Source organism: Perca fluviatilis, chromosome 16 (assembly GCF_010015445.1).
Source record: "Perca fluviatilis chromosome 16, GENO_Pfluv_1.0, whole genome shotgun sequence".
Classification (NCBI taxonomy): Eukaryota; Metazoa; Chordata; class Actinopteri; order Perciformes; family Percidae; genus Perca; species Perca fluviatilis.
This window is the reverse complement of record NC_053127.1, coordinates 21653223-21672982: the sequence shown is the minus strand read 5'-3', so window position 1 is coordinate 21672982 and position 19760 is coordinate 21653223. Positions and strand designations below refer to the sequence as shown.

At 40.6% G+C, this 19760-nt stretch overlaps 1 protein-coding gene across 3 annotated transcripts; it reads left to right on the top strand.

Annotated features, from left to right (window-relative positions):
• Window positions 1-728: 728 nt before the first annotated feature.
• On the top strand, window positions 729-18806 carry cxxc5a (CXXC finger protein 5a). Of its 3 annotated transcripts, none has more exons than XM_039778300.1 (4): window positions 729-882; window positions 1003-1060; window positions 8249-9263; window positions 17712-18806. In XM_039778300.1, the coding sequence occupies exons 3-4, from the start codon at window positions 8469-8471 to the stop codon at window positions 17754-17756; spliced, it is 840 nt and encodes a 279-aa protein (XP_039634234.1). In that variant the 5' UTR covers window positions 729-882; window positions 1003-1060; window positions 8249-8468; the 3' UTR covers window positions 17757-18806. The 3 variants fall into 3 exon arrangements, with proteins under 3 accessions (XP_039634234.1, XP_039634236.1, XP_039634237.1); XM_039778302.1 differs by having other exon boundaries at window positions 1003-1064; XM_039778303.1 differs by having other exon boundaries at window positions 753-1060; window positions 17715-18806.
• Window positions 18807-19760: the final 954 nt, after the last annotated feature.

The window sequence follows — 19760 nt, the reverse complement described above, 5'->3', positions numbered from 1 at the left end:
AGCCAGTCTGCGATCGGGAAGGAGAGAAATGAAGGAAAATCTCTGCCGCCCTGGCGGTGTCATTTCCACACACTTGGATTGGCCGCCTGCCAGCAGACAGGACAGCCGAAAGAGGTGGAGTGGACTCTGGCTGAGCGCGAGGAGGAGCGACCGGGGATGGGGCTGATTTTTGTCAGCCTTGCATGGTGGATAAACTATATTCTCCAAATACTGTACATTGATGGGTGAACTGAGTGTTTACCCTCCACCACCCTGCATCAACTCCGTAAAACGAGAAAGCACAATATTCGAAGTCACACTTGTCACAACAATGTGACAATGCAGATATAAACACTTAAAACATATTTAGTTAATTGGGCCTATCTAATGTCTTATCCTCTAATCATAAAACAAAACCATCCCCGCACATCCAGGCAATTTTGTGTTGCATAAACTCACTCCCTTAAAAAAATCCGTACAGGCTACGCACCTTTAACCCTTTTTAACCTTTATAATTTAGTTATTTTGAATAAATTATATCAACATCATTCGAGCTGAAACATTATTAAAGAGACATACAGCAAGTAATTATTCAGGCAGAGTACAGTCATCTTTGATCAGCCCTCAGTTTTATTTTGAATCAACACCTCTCCCCCCTCAGCTGTCCTGAGATCACACTGAACCTCGTGGCCTCTCTCGGTTTATTATTGCCTCGGCTGAAGCGCGCGCACCACAGAAAAGTCCACTTCGGTTTTTCCGCGAAGCTCCAAAAATCTATGAAATGTGTTTGCATGTTCCTCTCTGCAAGCGGGGATGTAGAGGTGGGATTGCAAGGACCGAGAAAGCTGGGGGAACCCACGCGTTCAGCCTCAGAGAAAGTACGCTTTTCCACAATAACTGACGGTGAATATTTTTTTTCTTTTCACATTTGTCATTAACAGACAGGCACTCTGTAGGATTTTGTTAGCGGAGAATAAGCTTTTTTCTGCCCTCTTCTTTTTTTGTCACCATTCTGCACGGCAGGCTGAGAGAAGGACCGCTCGGACTGTGGGAGCCCTCCCCTCTGCTCGGATCTGCTTTGGTAGGTGCGAATAAAATGGGCCCGTGTTTGCAAATATGCAGATACATGGAAGGGGAGGGAGTAGGGTTGGTGATGGGGGATCATACTTTGTTGAAGTCTACTGAAAGTTGGGATGTCATCTTCTAATAGGATCAAGTTATAGCGGGGTGAACCGGCGCTCTTCTGTCGGCTATATCCTCAAATGTGCGACTGCAGACCATATGCTGGTACCGCAGATAGGCTACCGTGCTCATAGATCACTGAGTCCAGACAAAAGCCAGCTATTTTGATCTCCAATTACTCTTGGTGGAAAACAACAAAATAAAGGTTTTATAATCGCCGGTGATTGGACAGGTAATGATTCTTCAGCACTGTGTTTGGATGAAAGGGGTATTTAACAAGCTGCTGTCAGGTTTTCAAGAACAATCTTCATTTCTCTTTATTTAAAAAGTCGCCTCCAGATACGGATCGGCACAACAGTGAACCAAACGCTCTATGCTTTATTATGAATCAGCTGTTAATGACGGGCACTAGGTAAACTTGGCGCTAATGAACGATATATCATGATCAACGCGCATTAGAGTCGGATCAGGCTTACATTTGACAACAGACTCTTCCTGATCGTCACCCTGTACAGCCTAAATTAAACTTTTGTTTAACCCTAACAACATACACTAGTAGCCTAAACAGATATCATAGTAAAGACAGGTGAAGAATTCATCGGCTTTTTTTTCCAAATGTCATATTCTTCTTTTTTTCCTCCGGCCATTATTAGAAAGTTCCCAGGTACAGCAGCTTTCACCGCGGAGATTTACACTTATCCTCCTGGAATCCGCCACCAGTAGGCTATCGCAGGTCCATGTGCTCCACATGTTTGCGAATAATTTGAAGTCACAGTATGCACGGCTTGGTTGTTTATCTTCACTAACTTTTTGTGAGCATATAGCCTCATTAGGAACAATAAGACGCAGCAGGTTATGGACAATGGATGAAGCCGTGAGTCTCATTATTGTCACCAGGCTTTTTAACTTCCTCTGTTCGTGCGTTTGCGTGTGTATGCACCTATGCACGAGGGAGGGTGTGCGTGTCCGTGTGCGCGCGTCAGTCGACAGGAGGTGGGAGGAATAGAGAATGTAGACAGCGCGTCTGGATTAAGTATTCTGGCTTCTCCAGAGGTGTAACTCAGCTGCTACACAGTTTGTGGTGGGCCAAATGCCTCATAGCCCTGCAGGAAATTAGACAATATTTTTCCCACCTCTGTTAAAAAGATGACTGCAATTACCTGGCACTTGCGCATGCAGTGACGTCAGAAACGTATTCAAGAGTTGGCCTACTCCATTGCCTGAAGGAGGTGAATTGTCTTATCAAACATGATATAGGGTAAATGGTTAATTTAATCAAAGTTTCATAGGATCATACCTTGAGTTTATCCTTTCAATGTGTTCATCACATTCCCAAACTAAATGATTTCATCTGTAATATCAGGCTGCTGTGGGGACCAAGTCAATGTGTGTTAATTATTTAAGCAGCCATGATAGAAAAACATCCTAGATTCCTGGTAGTTTGTGGTTTCTCTCATGTTTTGATTTGTGCTCTGAATAAGATGATTGGCCTACAATCTTAAAATCAATGGGAAATATAAACACACACTGGCCCTAAAGGCTTTCCTTCATTTCTCTTTCACCTATTGATCGAACCTTTTAACTTAACTTAACTTAACCTTTTACTACTGAACCAACCAACCATTCATCCATCAGTCAGTTGTCACTATATTGTGGACTGACATTCATTTTTATTTGTGGAAACTGTTAAAAAGTTTGAAGCTGTTTTCAAGCTGAGAGCTGCATGTGAGTGTTGAATGAACTGTCCATGCTCATACAGGTATCATAGTGCTGACAACATTCACTCATCTGCACTGTGGCTGTTAGGAAGTAATGTACAGTATTATCTATTAAAGTACTACTTAATTCACCAATGATTTAAGCTTGAAAGGTTTTGTATAGTTAATTAATTAAAATTAAGACCTCTGCTTTTCCCAACAATTCATACACAAGTATACAGAATGTAACCTACTAATCATATTTGTGCCTTATGGCGGTAAAGGAAAGGTTTTTGGAAATGTTATTCACTTCACAGTTACATTAAATACAAGATTGATACCACTCACATGTTTGTATGCTAAGTATGAAGCTACCGCTAGCAGCCCGCTAAAAAGACAGTTTGATGTTTTACTGAGGGTTACTATTTCATGACCAGGATCAGTTACTTCCTGGAGTCTCTGCTGGTTGCCTGGCAACTGTTTGTGGCCAGTAATTTGTTTAGGCGCATAACCCATAAACAAAAAATTGTTGTTTTTACACTTTGGTTATTGTACGGATTAAACAAACTGAATATCACATGTTAATTAATGAGCGTTAGAGCTGCTGATTTTGTTACCTTTCAACAGATCCAGGCTAACTTTTCCCCCCTGTTTCCAGTATTTATGCTAAGCTAAGCTAACTGTCTCCTGGCTTTAGAGTACAGACATCAATGTCGATATCTCTTCTATATTCTTTACCTGCAAGAAAGCGAATAAATGTATTTCCCAAAATGTTGAACCTTTCCTTTAATTTGAGTGTCTGTCTCAGGTCACTGATACTGAGCTGCAAGTTTCATGCAAATTATTAGATACAAACAAACCTATACACAAGCTGGGGGAAACTATTTACAGGCAGCATTGCTAAGTAGCAAACAGGGAGACAGCAAAAACAGAATTTCTCTCAAAGGATCAATACAGTATTCGGAATATCTGGATAAAAACACCACATCTCACACTCACATAACACTCCATTCTGCTTTTCATAACTGTTTGCACAAAATAATGTATACATGGTCACTAACAGAACAGCTACAGTGTATGTGAACCCAGACTCAATTATAAGCTATTAGCAGATTCAACAAAATCAAGCTTCACACACAAATTAATACCCATACTGTATATCATGTATCAACATATGTGACATTTTGTTAACCACTTTTAAACACATTCTCAGGTTCTGCAGATCAGCTACTGTTGACAAAGTGTCCACAAAGTGACAAAGAACTGACGTCACTCAGCAGATTCAACAGGCTGGAATTAATGTCAAGATTTTCACTAAGTGTATTTACATTTATAATCACATTAAGAACGTTGTGTTATATCTGCTCAGGCTTGTCAATATTTTACACTTAATGACTTATTGACTATTAAAACTAGAGTAATTATCCAGCACTCTGTTTTACTTTCCTTAAAGTGTAACGAACTAACAAAACAGATTCAGTTTAGACTACAATGAAAATGAGGCATTTAAGAAACAGTTCAAAATGTCTTATTAATACAGTGACTGCTCCTGCTGCCGTTTTGAATTTACCTAAACAAGAGGCCACCAATTTTTTTTATGGATGTTTAAATCGTAGGGTCAGATCATGCCTCTCCGTCCACACCTGCGCTCTACAACGTCCAGCTGAGCTCATTGGTCGATCTGAGAAAGGCTGTTGGACTGTATTGATCATTTGGACCATTTATATCCAGATCTTTATCTCTGTCCTCCAATCCTGTGTAGCATGTTGAAGAAAGACTCAGGGAAATATCAGGTATAGCTAATATGTACACCTATTTTTATGCTGAGACAGCTTGAGGTGCAAGAAATGCAGCTCTTATACTGTAGGCTTTAACATGTGGCTACTAATTACAGTGCTGTTGTCAGGCCAATTCAAAGAAACCTGAGGTGTAAGGCTTTAATGTGAATCACAGAATTAAGTCTATAGCATTACAGGAAATTGAGTATACATGATTAAAGGACAAAACGACACCAATTATCTGGTTTCAGCAGTATGGCGCTAATACTCTCAGTAGTAGAGGCAGTAGTGGTTTAGTACACAGTTCACATAAGGACATAAACCTCCTCTGTAAATGATGTGGTGAAGGGATCTGAAGAGCCATGACAGTGGAAGTCGAGGAGGGTGATTAGCGTAAGACTATATACCACGTTCAGGGTTGATGTTGATGGAGAGAGTGTGACGGATAGGTCAGTTCGATGGAAGTCAGATGTACACACAGCAGAGGAGAGTGAGTGTGAGGCTAAAATAGGTAACCATGCTTTCATTTGTTACAGTGTGGTAGACCAAAGCAACAACTGTGTTGTGGTGCAAACAAACATGTAAGATACAAATTTGTCATTCTACACTGGTTTGGTGGAATTTTAGTTTTTATTTGTGACAGAATATTGACTTCGAAGTACAGTTTGCAATTTTTGTCAGGTAACTAAATGTGTAGAAATGACTATCTATGAGTACTTGAAATAAAATTATTAAAATTGGTTTATTTTGTTTTACAAATCATAGGATCATTGTTGGCCATTAAATACCTTAACTATATGTTATTAGTACATGTACCTGCTTGTGATGGGGTGGCAGTAGCTCAGTCTGTAGGGAGTTGGGTTGGGAACCAGAGGGTCCACATACAGAACAAAATATGGTGGTGGACCGGTACAGAGTGAAAACTTGCGGGATTAATAAAGTATAAATTATTGTCTTTCCGTAACATAGTATAGGTTTACATCACCAAACTATAAAACTGTGCATTGAGAAGAATGACTGAAGTATTTAGCGATTGTAACACTGTGTTCAGCTACAATACAAATTAAAGTTGAGCTTACCTGAAAAGTCCAGACATTTGTCAAAGTTTTAATATTTTACTAAAAAACAAAACCAGTGTGTGTGTCACTGTGTTATCCTCGTACAACAGGGGTTGCTGGGATTGACGCAAAGCAAGTCAACAGTATGAAAAAAGCATTGTGTCATATCCATACTATCACGATCTTCAACACTATGGAGGAACAGCAGCTAAATGAAATGTCATTTGCCTTTTTTAAAACCAGTGGTGTCATCAGCAGGTCAGCTGTTGACATAATACTTCCCTGGCCGAATTATTATCTTACAACTGATAGGTGATATGTTTTCAGGAGATTTGTCACTTTGTAACTGTCGTGAGAACTCATTTTTTTCTAGCTATTGATAATATGCCAGTTCATTAATTATGTGAAAACTCAAGTCTTTTATCACATTTACTGTATTAAGAACATTGATAAAGCAGTTGGATCAGAGCTGGATATTCTCTCAAGCCATGATTAATCAAGAAATGTGTCGCTGTACACATAGATAGCCAGATTTACCTTATGTAAATGCACAGCTGCCATAGAGCTAATTTAAAACAGTAAAAACTTAATGAAAAATCACTTCTTACAACATTGAAGTATTCATAACTGACCAATAAATACATAATTTCAGGTCCAATATTCCATAAAGACACAAATCCCCCATGTATCACTCTGATGATTTGCAGTGCTGTTATGCATTCAACCACAACTGAGCAGAGATGCAGTTAGTTTGAGATGCCTTAGGGAAACCGGACCCTGGTCAGTGCTGTAGTAGGAGAAACTGAAACTATGAGGCTGAGGGGCTGCGGAGCTGGCTCTGGTTCGCTGGCGCCACATCCCCCTGAGCTGGTGAGAATGTGGGGGCTGTGCTCTTGCCTTTGAAGCTTTACCTCCCACTAATTCTGGCCTTCCAATTTCCACACACTGCACAGACACCCCCATCCTCTTCCCCTCCCTTTCTCTTTGTTTCCCTTATAAGGACTGGCCCGGCCATTTCCTCAGCTTTTCTGTGGGAGGTGGTACGCTTGTTTGTGAACATGGACAGGTCAGGAGAGTAGCGGCACAGTTTTTCTTTTCATAGATGAGCAGTTACAGGAATCTTACGCTAAACGCCGGTGGATGGATGCATCTGTTTCCAGTGGGGAGTCTCTCACTCCTAGCCTTGGGGAAGTCTCTTCATAAGCCCCACCGCTCCATTTCAGATAATATTTTGCCACAGGTTTGGTCTTTAAAAGTAATCGGATAGAACATTATTTCTATACAATGATAGCAATCAAAAGACATACAACTTTAAAGATATTAAGTTCAGGTGCCTGAAAAAAAAGAAGCTCAACACTAAATCAGCAGACTTAACAAACTCGACATCATTTGACAAGTAATAAATATAAAAATATTACATAATGCCAAATTATGCAAACAATTGAGTTAAATACTGAAATAAAAATAAATGTTCTAAGTCAGTTTAACTAGTCTTTGATACCTGTTGGTAGCTGCTGTAGTGCTTTGATACAATAGGAGTCAGTGACACTTATAGCTTACGTACACATTAGAATTAAACACAGACAGAGGCCAATAAATGTTTTAAATTTTTAGCCCTGAAAATCTTGACCAAGATATAAACTGTGTGGTTATGGGTATTTCTTTTATATTCTCACCTGGAATACTCTGTAATTACAAATGTGTAAACTGAGCTTAATCTGTTACCTTATTACCTGCTTGAAAATGGTACCCACGTAAACTCTTTGACCTATCATTCGTTCTGTGTTTGGTGCGAACAAAAACCTTGATTTATGTCAGATTATTTTATATTTTTAAGGGAAGTTAGTAATTTGTGAATTTAACAGTATTTATCTGTAATAATGTCCCTTTAAAACACATAAGCCCTATTTAAGACCGACTTTATCAATAAATTGTATTTCCCTTCCTGTCATTTAAGAAATGTTACAGTTATTTATTAACAATCACATGCTCATTGATCTGAGTGTATAACATTGTGATACTCTATGTTTCCCTTATTAGACTCTCACACAACAATCTGGGAAGAAATATATAGCCAAAAGCCCAGAGACAGAACAAAGAAATTTGATTTTCTTTTCATTAGTGAGCCCATAATTTTTACAATAACAATGTATATATGTCTCACCGCTCTCAAAAAGCCCTTTTAATCTGCAGCAGGCAGCTCTAAAACCCCCCATTGTACACTACCTGGCCAGAATCAAACAGCAGACATACACAGGTAGCAACTATCTGGTGAACACCATGGAGCATTTACATGCCTTGGAGTTGGTAGAGACCTAAAACTGAGCTAAAACTGAGTGAATACGGGACTTACGTTCTTCAGGTGGCCAGAAAGACAAATGAATGCTAATGTTGCTTCTTAACTTCTGGCATATCAACTTAAAAGGTGATGTTCATCTTCTCAGTTCTTCTTGCATTTGCCAAAGTTGACCCAGAACAAAAATGGAAATGTATCTCTTGAGTTTCAGTGTTTTGGTGAAGTGATCATTTACCTCTCTTCTCTCCCTGTGTAAAGTTTCCAGATGGCCCATGGAAGAATGTGGATGAGGGCTGAGTTGTAGTGCGGGCAGAAGGCTCCGGGGCCTGCCTGTTGTCGGCTGGCTCGTTGGTCCATTGAGGTGAGGCGCCACTTCGACCGGGGCACAGAACGGACCGAGAAAAGGTCTTTGCTCCCCCTCCTCACTCACCCCTGCCCCCTTTCCACCCTCACCCTCAACCCAGGCACGTACTGGACCATGTCTAGCGGATTGTCGGAGGGGAGCCGGACAGAGGACCACGAGCGGAGTAACTGCAAACAGGACTCTCCTGTTATAGAGCGCAGGAACCGCAGTGGCATCATCAGTGAGCCCCTCAGTAAGAGCCTTAAAAAGTCCCGTACCCTCTCCCAGTATACAGCAGTCTCCTCTGCCACCAGCAATGGACACAAGGAAAATGGTGAGACTAAGAGCCACTCAGCCAAGCCTCAGCCACCCCCGCAGCCCCAGCCCACTGTCTCTGCACTGACAGCAGCCAAGTTGGACCGGACCCTAGAACAGGTTCTAGAGGGACAGAATGGCCTGCTGCACTTTGCCCAGGCAGCAGCCCTGTTAAAGCGGGCCGGTATGGAGCACATGCTCCTGCCTGGGGGCATGGGAGTGGGAATTGGCGGTGGAGACGCAGGCTCGGGGGCTAGCGACTTGGAGGGTACGTCTGTTACGGATGCCGTAGGTGGTCCTGTTGACTTCCCATATGGAGTAGGGGGTGGTTTCCCCTTCAACCCGGGGCTTTTCATCATGACGCCGGCTGGAGTGTTTCTGGCGGACAACGCGCTACACATGGCCGGCCTGGCCGAGTACCCGGCGCAGAGCGAGCTGGCCTCTGCTATCAACTCCGGTAAAAAGAAGCGAAAACGTTGCGGCATGTGCCCACCTTGCCGACGGCGGATTAACTGCGAGCAATGCAGCAGCTGCCGGAATCGCAAAACAGGCCACCAGATCTGCAAGTTTCGCAAATGTGAGGAACTGAAGAAGAAGCCCTCTGCTGCTCTGGAGGTAAGTGGGTAGTGGTTATGATGTGCCATTGTATTGTGGGTCAGTCTTTAGGGTTCAAAAAAATAAGCTTAAAGGGTTTTGATCCAAAGAGTTAATACAGGGCTGCAAAAAGTGACAAAAACTAAGGTGAGAAACCAGAGAGCCAATAAGCCACACCTTTATCTTTGTGGGATCTAAAATTTAGAGTTGATCCACAGGGAAAAACTGGGAAATTGTTTAAAAATAATAATAGAGAGATCTGCAAACATCACAAACAAATTTTGGCTTCACACCTGAAAACAATTCCCCTTTCAGGGAAATAGTACAGGGAGGCTTTTTGGTGGGGAGATGGCTCCACAAGCAGGGAAATGACAGGTGGTGAGGAGTGTTGTGGTTATGTGCAGGGTAAGCATGCACCATGGGGTGTCTTTAATCCGTCCACCATAACCACACAATCACCCTGCCCACATCTTTCAATTGGAAGGCTAATTCACTATCTTAAATTAAAGATTACACAATGCACTCCCTTCAGTAGAGCATTTTCTGCTTGGTCACATGTACATCCTCTTTGTGTATATGTTGTAATCGTAGAATTTTTTTTGTGTGGACTGTAATTGTGAATATGTGTACAGTATGTGTTTGTGTGTAAGTGTACATGCGTGGGTATGTGTGTGCATGTAACAAGGTCCATCTGGGCACAGAGCTGTCATCTGGAGCGCCAGGTGTCAGTGTGGCACATGCCCCCCACACACACTTTTGCTGATGCTGTCCTTCTCTCCGGTGTCCTTCTCTCCTGCTCATCTAAATGGCCCTCCAAACTTCCTATCTGTTACCTCCATTACCTCAGTGGCCTAACTAAGATCGGCTGTGACAGAACGACCAATCATGAAAACAATGTCAGCAGATGTTGCATCTCAGAAGAAAAAAACTTTTGGGATCGATGAATAATAGTCACTTTGGCATTACATAATGAATTGATAGATATGTAACACAGTGTGAACAGGAAGGCCTCTGGTCTAATTGACACAAACTGGATTTGTGCTTCAAACTGCTAATGGCTTTACTTCTTTCTCTTTCTGATGTTGATTGAGGGTGACAGCTTGGCCTCTTGTTTGTGGGCTGAAATGTTGGTTGTTAAATCTCTATGTGCCGACTTCGGCCATCCACTGAAAAACTGCTACTTAATTAAAGGGGATGGTTTGGTTATTGGAAGATTTTGAGTGACACAAACTGAAAACACAGTACAGTGTGATGCCATTTTAAATGTAAGATTCACCTAGTTAGCTCAGGTCACTGATGTTAATGGAGCTTTAAGATCGACTGGACAATTCCATTCTTTGCCGCAAAAGATATCCAACCAATATGATAATACAGCTAAACATATTCACGTATTTGTGCACACACAGGGTTAGATCTTTTAAAAGGCCATATAAATGTTTTTTGCATGTTTTAGCCCATTTACTAGTGTATATGATTTACTTAATTAAATTAACTTAATTAAAACATCATAAAACTGATGCATTTTCCAACAGTGATTTGCAACAGTTTTGGACAGCACAGGCAAATAATGTTGTTCTGCCGATAATGGCGTCACATCAGAAAACTCTTCTGTGTCGTTCTAATGGGCAGTTACAAACAATAGATTCAGTAGTTTTGTATTTGGAGGACTTGTTGTCTTGACTTGTGTTCATCACAGTGAAGATTGTGCCTGGTTTAATCGTTGTCAGATTTATGCTGTTGTAATTTCTAAGGCTGTGCTTACACCTAAATGAATCATAAATCTGTGCTTACACCTGCACAGGTTGATGTGAAAAGTCAGCCTTTCATCACACAACAATAATGTAGACTTTACAATGTAATTGGCAACAATTTTCATCCCATATGTTGCCAAATGGAAACCAATGGTTGCCTGGGTCACGAAGAAGAGCACATTTTAAAACACTTAAAAAGTACATAGTAAAGTTGGGAACATGATTTGTATGACAGTGAATAAGTTAAAACTTTCAAGAACCGTGGCATGTTCCTTTGATAGTGTGAAACTGAAGGATTGACACGCTTGTCATCACGGGCCATTGCAACTGAAAAAAACCTGACTTTGTCACAAGTTGAGAATCAGACTGAAGTGTCTGAATACCAGCATGTTGTTCTCACTGTTGCATTGTTCAATTGCAAATTAATGAGGCTTTATGTGGCTCCGTTGATGATTCACTTAAATGGTGAAACGTCAGCTCGCTATATAGGTGGTAAGACTTAATGTCTGTAACAGAAAGCAATTTAATTTATGATTTGCAATTGATGTTGTCATGGCAGTTAGCCTAATACCAGTCATTCACACCAGTGATGCCAAACCCAAAGGGGCTTGAATATTCATGCATGTTGATGTTGATATAGGTCATCATGCTGCCTGAGACGTCAGTCTGCTGATGTTGCCAGTGGCCACCTCATATGAAAGAAACTCCAGGGTACCATAAACCTGCCAAGCCTCCAAGTACCAAGTATAATAGCAGTCTGAATATTGACTTTAATCATATGTACTGTAGGCCTAATTACCTTGCACACATTTTGGACTGCTGACATCTGAAAGTATGTACAACTCGCTAATTTATCTAATGCGTCTATCAAGCAATTTCACTTTTTCAGACCAGAAATAAGAAGGCTAATCTCTGCTTGCAGTTTGACAATATTAGACTAATAAATATTGTTGAATGATAATATATGTGCTTTTAAAAGTTTTTGCTTCTTGTGCAGGCAACACTTCTCTATTATATCATTCCTGATAGTGTCTGCACAAAATCGGTGTAGGCCTAGTTGTCAAAAGCAAACAGTGTGGAAAAACGGCTCATGGACTGAAACATTGTCTGATCTAGTCCATCAGATGTCAGAGTCAGCGTGAAGGTTTAATATTTTTCACTTGGCTGAAATGTGGATAATATTACACTAAAGTTGGTCCATTCCTTAAATAGAAATACATGTGAATACAGTAATGGTCAGGGTCTCATTAACTGCAAAAAATAAAAAACACATTGATGAAATGTGACATATGTACAAAGAAGCAGTGACTTTTCAGAGAGCTAAAAGTTTGTGCAGTGCCACAGATGTACTGAATGTTTTAAGCATGAGATTGCAATGGGAGAAGGCAAAAAACATTTGTGCCAAAGTTTGCAGCTTTTGCACATCTACCCACACAGAAGGCATGAATCAAACCTTAACCTCAATCACCTGACAACCCACAGTATGACTTTTTTAAAGAAAGATAAAGTGACTATACATGTGCATTGCAACACAACTGACAACATGTAAAATACACCTGGATAATAACTAGTTTTTAAGTTAAAATTAGACTAGTATTCTCTTTCAATCAAGAAACCATCAAAGAGATCTGCAACCTGTTACCTCTTTTCCCAAACTTGATTTTTCTACATTACTGCAGTTTTACCTTTTTCCCCCATACAGAGCTCTGACAGTAGTACATTTTCAATTTTGCCTGCTTTTTTATTTGTCCTCATCCGCTCATACATTTCCCATTAGCAGTCTAGTAGTTGTCTTGAATGGCTTTGTTATTAAGTCAACAGCTCTTGTCCAGCAGGTGATTAGATCAGAGAATACGGCATGGGCCGCACTGTCAGTGAGCGTGATGTCATCAGTACAAGCTAAATGTCAGAGAATGAGATTCATGGAAAATGTGCTGTGTCAGGAGAGAGCAGAGAGTCAGCAGTAAATCGCAAATGTCAATAACGAGTAGTTGATGTAATAATGTCAATTACCGTATATGTTTTTTCTGTGTTTAAAACAGGACTTCTGTAAGTGAAATTCCTGCTTCCCCTTAATGCATATTCAGCACCTGTGCCAGAGGAGAAGATCGTCCTGGCTTTCAGAGTGAACTGCAGTGAGCCTCAGCTGTAGCTCAAACAGCCCCTGAGTGTCACATTCCCCTCCAATCAAAGATAGAGCGGCACATCCCCGTCTGCTGTGGCTGTTATACTCAGTGTGCAATCTGTAAAGGGGCATGACGACTTATTTAACATGTGTCTTGCGGTCAGTTTGTCAGATGGTTTTTACTGCTTTTTGTGTGCACACACACATTTGAGTAAAAAAGACTTTGGCTCTGTTTTACATTATTTGCATGAAGGGTTACGTTCATGCGTTTGTACGAGCCTGTGAGCGTATACGCGTCGGTACACAAGTGCGGTCCAGCAGCAGCAGTGTGCTTATTTTAAGGGTGTTGACGGTTTCCATTGAAAGCTCATGGCAGCTCAAAGAGGAGCGTAAAATTGGCAAGTGAGGGGGAGTTAGCATGCTGAAGCCTTTGCCACCTCATAGCTAACTGGCTGAAGATGTCTGGATTTATTCTGGGAATGCTACATTTGAGAGAAATAAGTGGGAAGGCAGTTCCTTTCTGCTGTATGTTTGAATACCCTCCAGTAGTGTCAGTCTCAGCACTGCTGTTCAACACAGAGAGAAAGAAGAATCGTGGTTAGGAAGTTGTAATGTATCTTGTTTTTACTTGTATGTGTTGTATTGTTGTATGCATGTTCAGGATGTACTGTACCGGTGGGTGGGTAATATTTGAAAATATTATAAGACATGAGCGGAGTTTTTGTCTTTGTCTACTTATAGAATATTAATATATAATAATTTCATAATGAAATTCATTGGTTGTGTCAAAAACTGTGCTTCTTTGTCATCAGACACAGCTCACAACAGGACATACTAGTGTGGTCCATTGGGGGCCATTTTGCCAGTATCAGACGTTGATATGGGAGTAGCGTATTCCCTCATGGTCCTTCCTGCCTCCCAGACTGTGTACACCAGACAGTCAGGACAGAAGAGGCTCATGCAAACTGACAGGCACACAGAGTGACACCAAGACACATGGATGTGTGGGCAAGTTGCTGGGCAGACAGAGGGACACATTTGGACTGGACAGAGGAGGCTAAGGAAGACAGAAAGAGGGAGAAGGAAAGTGAGGTAGCCAAGGTGCTGTACTGTTGACTGCCTTCTGGATTACAGGACATTAACCAAACAGCGCTTTACACAAAAGAGAGGCAGTGGCATTATTTGTTGTATTTTTGTAATTTGCAGGTTAAAAGACTTCTAGATGTGTATAAAACTTGTTTTTTTTTAAACATTTTTGTTACATTTAACAGTTGTTTTAACAGCATTTCAATCAAATAAATCCATGCTGTTGAAACAACCATCATATGTAACCTTAATATCAAAAAAATATTTAAATTATCAACCAAATGTAGCCCAGTTTTAACCTAGATGCTCACGTCTTTTGACCTGTGATTACTAGACATGAGTATCGATAGTTAGCGTGACAAGATTTGGATCGTTAGCTTTAATATTTATCACACTGCATATATCATTAGCATAATATGAAACATATTCACAACACAAATAATTGTTAGTTGCAGCCCCATTTACACCAGTGACCTCGGCATGCAAAATAACTAAATACAGGATTTATGGGTTGAACTGATGGATCAGATTGTGTGTGTTAATACTCCTGCACTGATGCCTACAAGATGTATGTATTGGTCCAGTAAGAGAAATTGTATCAGCGTATTTACATATCCATCACAATTGACTTCTGGAAGGGAGAGCAGGTTGAGGAAAACGCTTCACCCTTTCAGCCAGAAAAACAGTAGGTGTTTATGCCAGCTGGAGATCAATGGTGTTCTGATTCAGTTGCTTTAAAGGTTTACTTTTCCGCTCCTTGTGAGCTGCAGACAGTGTTACATCCCACGTGCACTACTGCATGTGGAGATGCTTTGCGTTCATCCTGTCAGGTTTTCTTTCTTCTTGTGGGAGTCCAAAAGGGAATTCTCACAATTGTTGATGGTAAAGCCATGAAAACAATAACCAGAAGGCTCAGTTTTGCCCTAGGGCAAAAATTGAATTCATGATGGCTTGAAGTGATTTACAGGAATTTGCATCAGTAACACCTTACGACATGTGCTGTAATCTTAAAGGCCACATTGTGGTGGATTTACTCATTTAAGGATGCTTCCTTCTCCTACTTTTGTTGTATGTTACACACAAATTGTTTGTGTTATGCTAACACAAAATTCAAGTTACCTTGTGTGAAAAACACATCCATTGATTTCAGTGATTGGCCACTTCACACCCACAGATTCCATCTGTTTAAACCTGTGCAATCAGTGTTGGTGAAGGAAGGGTTTTTCTATCCCTGAACTGCAGCCATTTTTCAATTGATTGCTCATGTTTGATAATGAGGAAAAACAGCATTTACATTTCAAGTAGTTGTTTTTCTTTACACACACTACGTCATGGTCAGTCCGGCCAATACCACATTTTCGACATCTGTGGCAGCGCCAGATGTTGTTGCCCTCTGACTGTCTTCTTAACAGCTGAGCACTGCTGTAGAAAGGTCATCACAGAGATGGATTACAGGCCAACGATACTTAACACACAGACCATAAAATAATGTCGGCAATATGTTGGCTGTTAACCTCCAGGTTTGTGGTTTCTATTAATATTCATTCGAGCCAAAAATAATTTCCTAAATATGTATGTATTTGCTACATCTTTGAGAATTGATATGAAGTCAAGAGGCTGAGATGAACTGGCACATGCATACTTTATGTGGGCCACGAACAGCACTGTGGCATTCAGTGTCTCTGCTGTCAGATTATTCCTGATTGAGCCAATTCAAGAAATAAAGCACAGTGTGGGTTATATTTGGCTGAGATCACCAGAGTAATTACCTTGTTTGAAGTCTTTTTACCCGAGCAAAAATGTTTCATTTTTGTCAGCAGGAGTAAACTTTCAAAATGGAAGTATATGATACCTGTGGAGCATGAACCCTGCTGTTACTCTGTTTCATGTCAAGATATGAACAATAGCATTCAAAAGAACACTTTGAGGGTAGTGGAATGGTTTAAGTGGGCCTGAAAAGTAATTAGGGCCGGTATTGTTTTTAGTGTCAAACAAACTTGTCTGAACTAATGGCTTATTTGCTTCCGATGCCTTTTTGAAAAACTCATAATTTCACTGCAGCTGTGCAAGAGAGCGGCGCAACAAGACGCACTGAATTTTAAGTATGATTATATTCAGGTTACATATTGTTTTTTTCATTGGAATTCAGATAGAATTAAAAAAGTTTTTATGTCTTCAGAGGGCAATACAGTTATGTGAATGGTGCATGACACTAACATGCAGTACATATTCTTTTTTCTTTTCCATTAGATAAGTGTGACTGTATGCATGGGTGTGTGTATCTCACAGTATGTACGGATCCCTATTAAGCCCTCTCCTGTAGAGTACTGGTGGAAAAGTGAATCTGCATCCATCGTCCATCCATGAGAATTTTAGTTTAACAGTCCCACTATTTGGTGTGAATGGGGGGTGTATTGTGAGTGTCGGTTAACGTGCCACTGTGTGTGGAGGTGTGTGACTGTACTTGAATACATATTGGTTCGGTGTGAGAGTGTGTGTGGGTGCATAAATGTTTGTCGAGCTCCTCCTGCCTCGCTCCAGGCAGAGCAGGCTTACGGAAGAATCCGTGCTGCAGAATTGAGTTGCACTTTGCAGGACGCCAGACGCGCTGCAGCTCCAGGGACCACGAGCGGCTCTCTATCTCCTGACTGGCAGGCCGCTGCTGAGCCCTGCAGCTGCATGCATGTGTGCCACTCCTGCTCAGTGCAATCAGAGGCACAGATAACCACAGTGAAAGAGGAACGAGAGACAGAGAGCTGCATAATCATTGATGATGGTGTGGGAGAGCAACGCGTGTGGTGGCTAAATAATAAATGTGGCATATCAGGTTTTGTGTGAAGCCGGGACTGAAGCCCGTTCCTGTGGTGGTGCTGAGGAGAGAGGGGGGCAACTGTTGGACAATACAATGCAGAATGCAGAGATTTCACACATACTGCTCATCCAGGGAGAATGAGTGGAACAGAAGTTAATCGATTAACTTGTTGGACATCAATCATGTAAATCGTTGGTAAATTTTCAACTAGAAATACTAAACATTCACAGGTTCCACCTTTCTAAAATGTGAAGATGTTCATCTTTTGTCTGTTGTTGTTGTTGTTGTAAAATTGCAAATTGAATGTATTTGAATTTTGGACTGTTGATTGGTCAAAAGAAGCAATTTAAAAGACTCCACCTTGGGCTCTGATAACTTCAGATTTTCCGGGTTTTTTTTTATGTTTCAGACATTAAGCAAAACAAAAACAACATATAGATGAGTTGATAATGATAATACTCACTAGTTGCAGCCCTAAACAACGGAGAATGCAGGAACAGGACGGCAACGCTATGTATGCCTTTTTGTCAAGTGAAGAAACTGTAGCTTCTCACTAAAGTAGTAGATTTGGGATTATATTTGCACACACTTAAAAAAATGTGCTGCTTTTCATTAACAACTCCAACCTCCTCTTCTCTCTCTCACCCCTCCCTCCCTTCCCTTCCCCTCCCCTCCTTGTCTTCTGTTTCTGCAAGAAGGTGATGCTTCCTACAGGAGCAGCGTTCCGGTGGTTCCAGTAGGACTCCTCCTCCACTCCCTACCCAAAGCTCTGCCATCAAGTGCAATGCCAACTCCTGGATTGTCTCCGGAACAGACACTGGCTAATAAACAAACAAACAAGCAACAAATAAAAATTATATAAAAAAACAACAAAAAAACAAAGCAGAACAAAAAAATAAATAAAAATCATTCGGGGTAATGGATGCACCTACTTATTCCTTGAACCAAAAATGAAGCTTAATGGAAAGCATCTATGGCAACTTTCATTCCCTTTTCTATGTTTCCATTTTGGTACCTTTTGTCCTTTTTCCAGCAGGTTTTTTTCTGTTGCTTAAACATGGAACTGTTCATTGCCAGAAACAGAAATGACGGACTGAGTGTGGACAATCAACTTATTTCTGTGTTTGGTGTTAATGTTGTTCATGTGTGGAAAGATACAGTACTTGTGTAGAGAATGTAAATTTACAGCTATATTTCAAAACTAGTGGCTAATGGCAAACATTATTGTAATTCTTCACCATTATGTTACTTAAACCCTTGTCTATTTTATGATTCGTTTCGTTAGAGTCTAGTTTTCAGACAGATCACTGCTTGTCTTTGAAAGACAAAGAAAATGTTTGAAAATGTGACGCTGTTGATTTCGAATTTAAACTAAACTCAAAAAAGTCATGTTATCAGGCGGATCTCCAGAGACTCTTCACTGGGTTGAAGATGCTGTTCTCCAGAGCCGTCACTACTGTAATCTCCTCAATCAGCCCTCCTCTGCATTTCCAAACTTTTCCTTTAGTGAAACTGGCAGCCTTATGTTACTGTGGCCCTACTGAGCATGTGCCAATACTGCTCTGGGCAATAGCACTGTAAGAGACAGCACTTGTTCTGAGTCTAGCCTACTGAACGCACTGAGACAAGATTACATTTTTTTATTTGTCTGTTTATTTGTTATATTTTCATGATTTTGTTATGTTGCTGGGTAGCTACAGCTTTTAAAAATAACCAATCTTTGTATTTGTTTAGAAAATTGGACTGGTTTTGTGAATAAAAAGGAATGCATGTATTCGTGTCAAAATTTACAATTCTGATGTTTGTCTTGTCTATTTGCATGTTTTTTTTAAAAAGAAAAACTGCTGGTTTGACAAAAAGAAACATTAACTATACATTTTCGAAGAATAAAAAAAATGTTCCTATTTCTTTTATAATTGGATGGTGTTGAAAATTCTGAAAGATTCTAATGCGAGCAGAACTCATTAAAAGTAAATCAGGTGGTGGCATGGATCACCATGATGTCCTTGGTTTGACTGAGATATTTCTCTAACTGCTTCTGTAATATCTTCCTATAGTGGAATAACTGATGGTAAAATGCTAAAATGTAACCAAAATGATTTAAAACATGTTTGAATAAGAACAATTTTGATTGCAGTGTTTCTTTAAAATGCACAAAACCTCCTGAAAATCCCCCTAAATCTTATTTTTTGTCAATGATTTTCTCTCTTCTTTAAGATCCTTGTGACATTTAACCTACCTAGTTTTGTCTTGAGCGCTATTAAGGCTATCCATAAGAAGAATGGATAAATTGTCTGTGTTTATTGCTGGATGTGTTATGCATACATGGAGTAGAAGGGAGCGAAGTTTGGATAAAGACATGGATAAGTGAAAGCAGTGCTGATTTAAAAAACCTTTCCAAAATGTGGTCAATCTCACATGGGTGTAATAACTAATTCTAATGCCTCAGGTCTGTGACACAAGAGTGAATTTCCATTTCCTGCTAAGTGATGATTCTCACAGATTTTTTTCACAGCTCCATAGTCACTCTTTCATATCCAGGTGGGGAAGTAGATGCAGATTTCTGCCGCAGCCGAAGTGCTGAGTGTTTTTAATTAGCGAATATCCTCGGTGAAGGCCCAGTATGGTGGGCTTGTGTACGAGCTCGTGATCAGCTTGGCGAGCGGAGGGTTGGAGAGTGTAGCTATATTCCCAGCTCCCCCCCCCCGGTGACAGTGCTGGGCTAGTGCCATCGCCATGGCGAT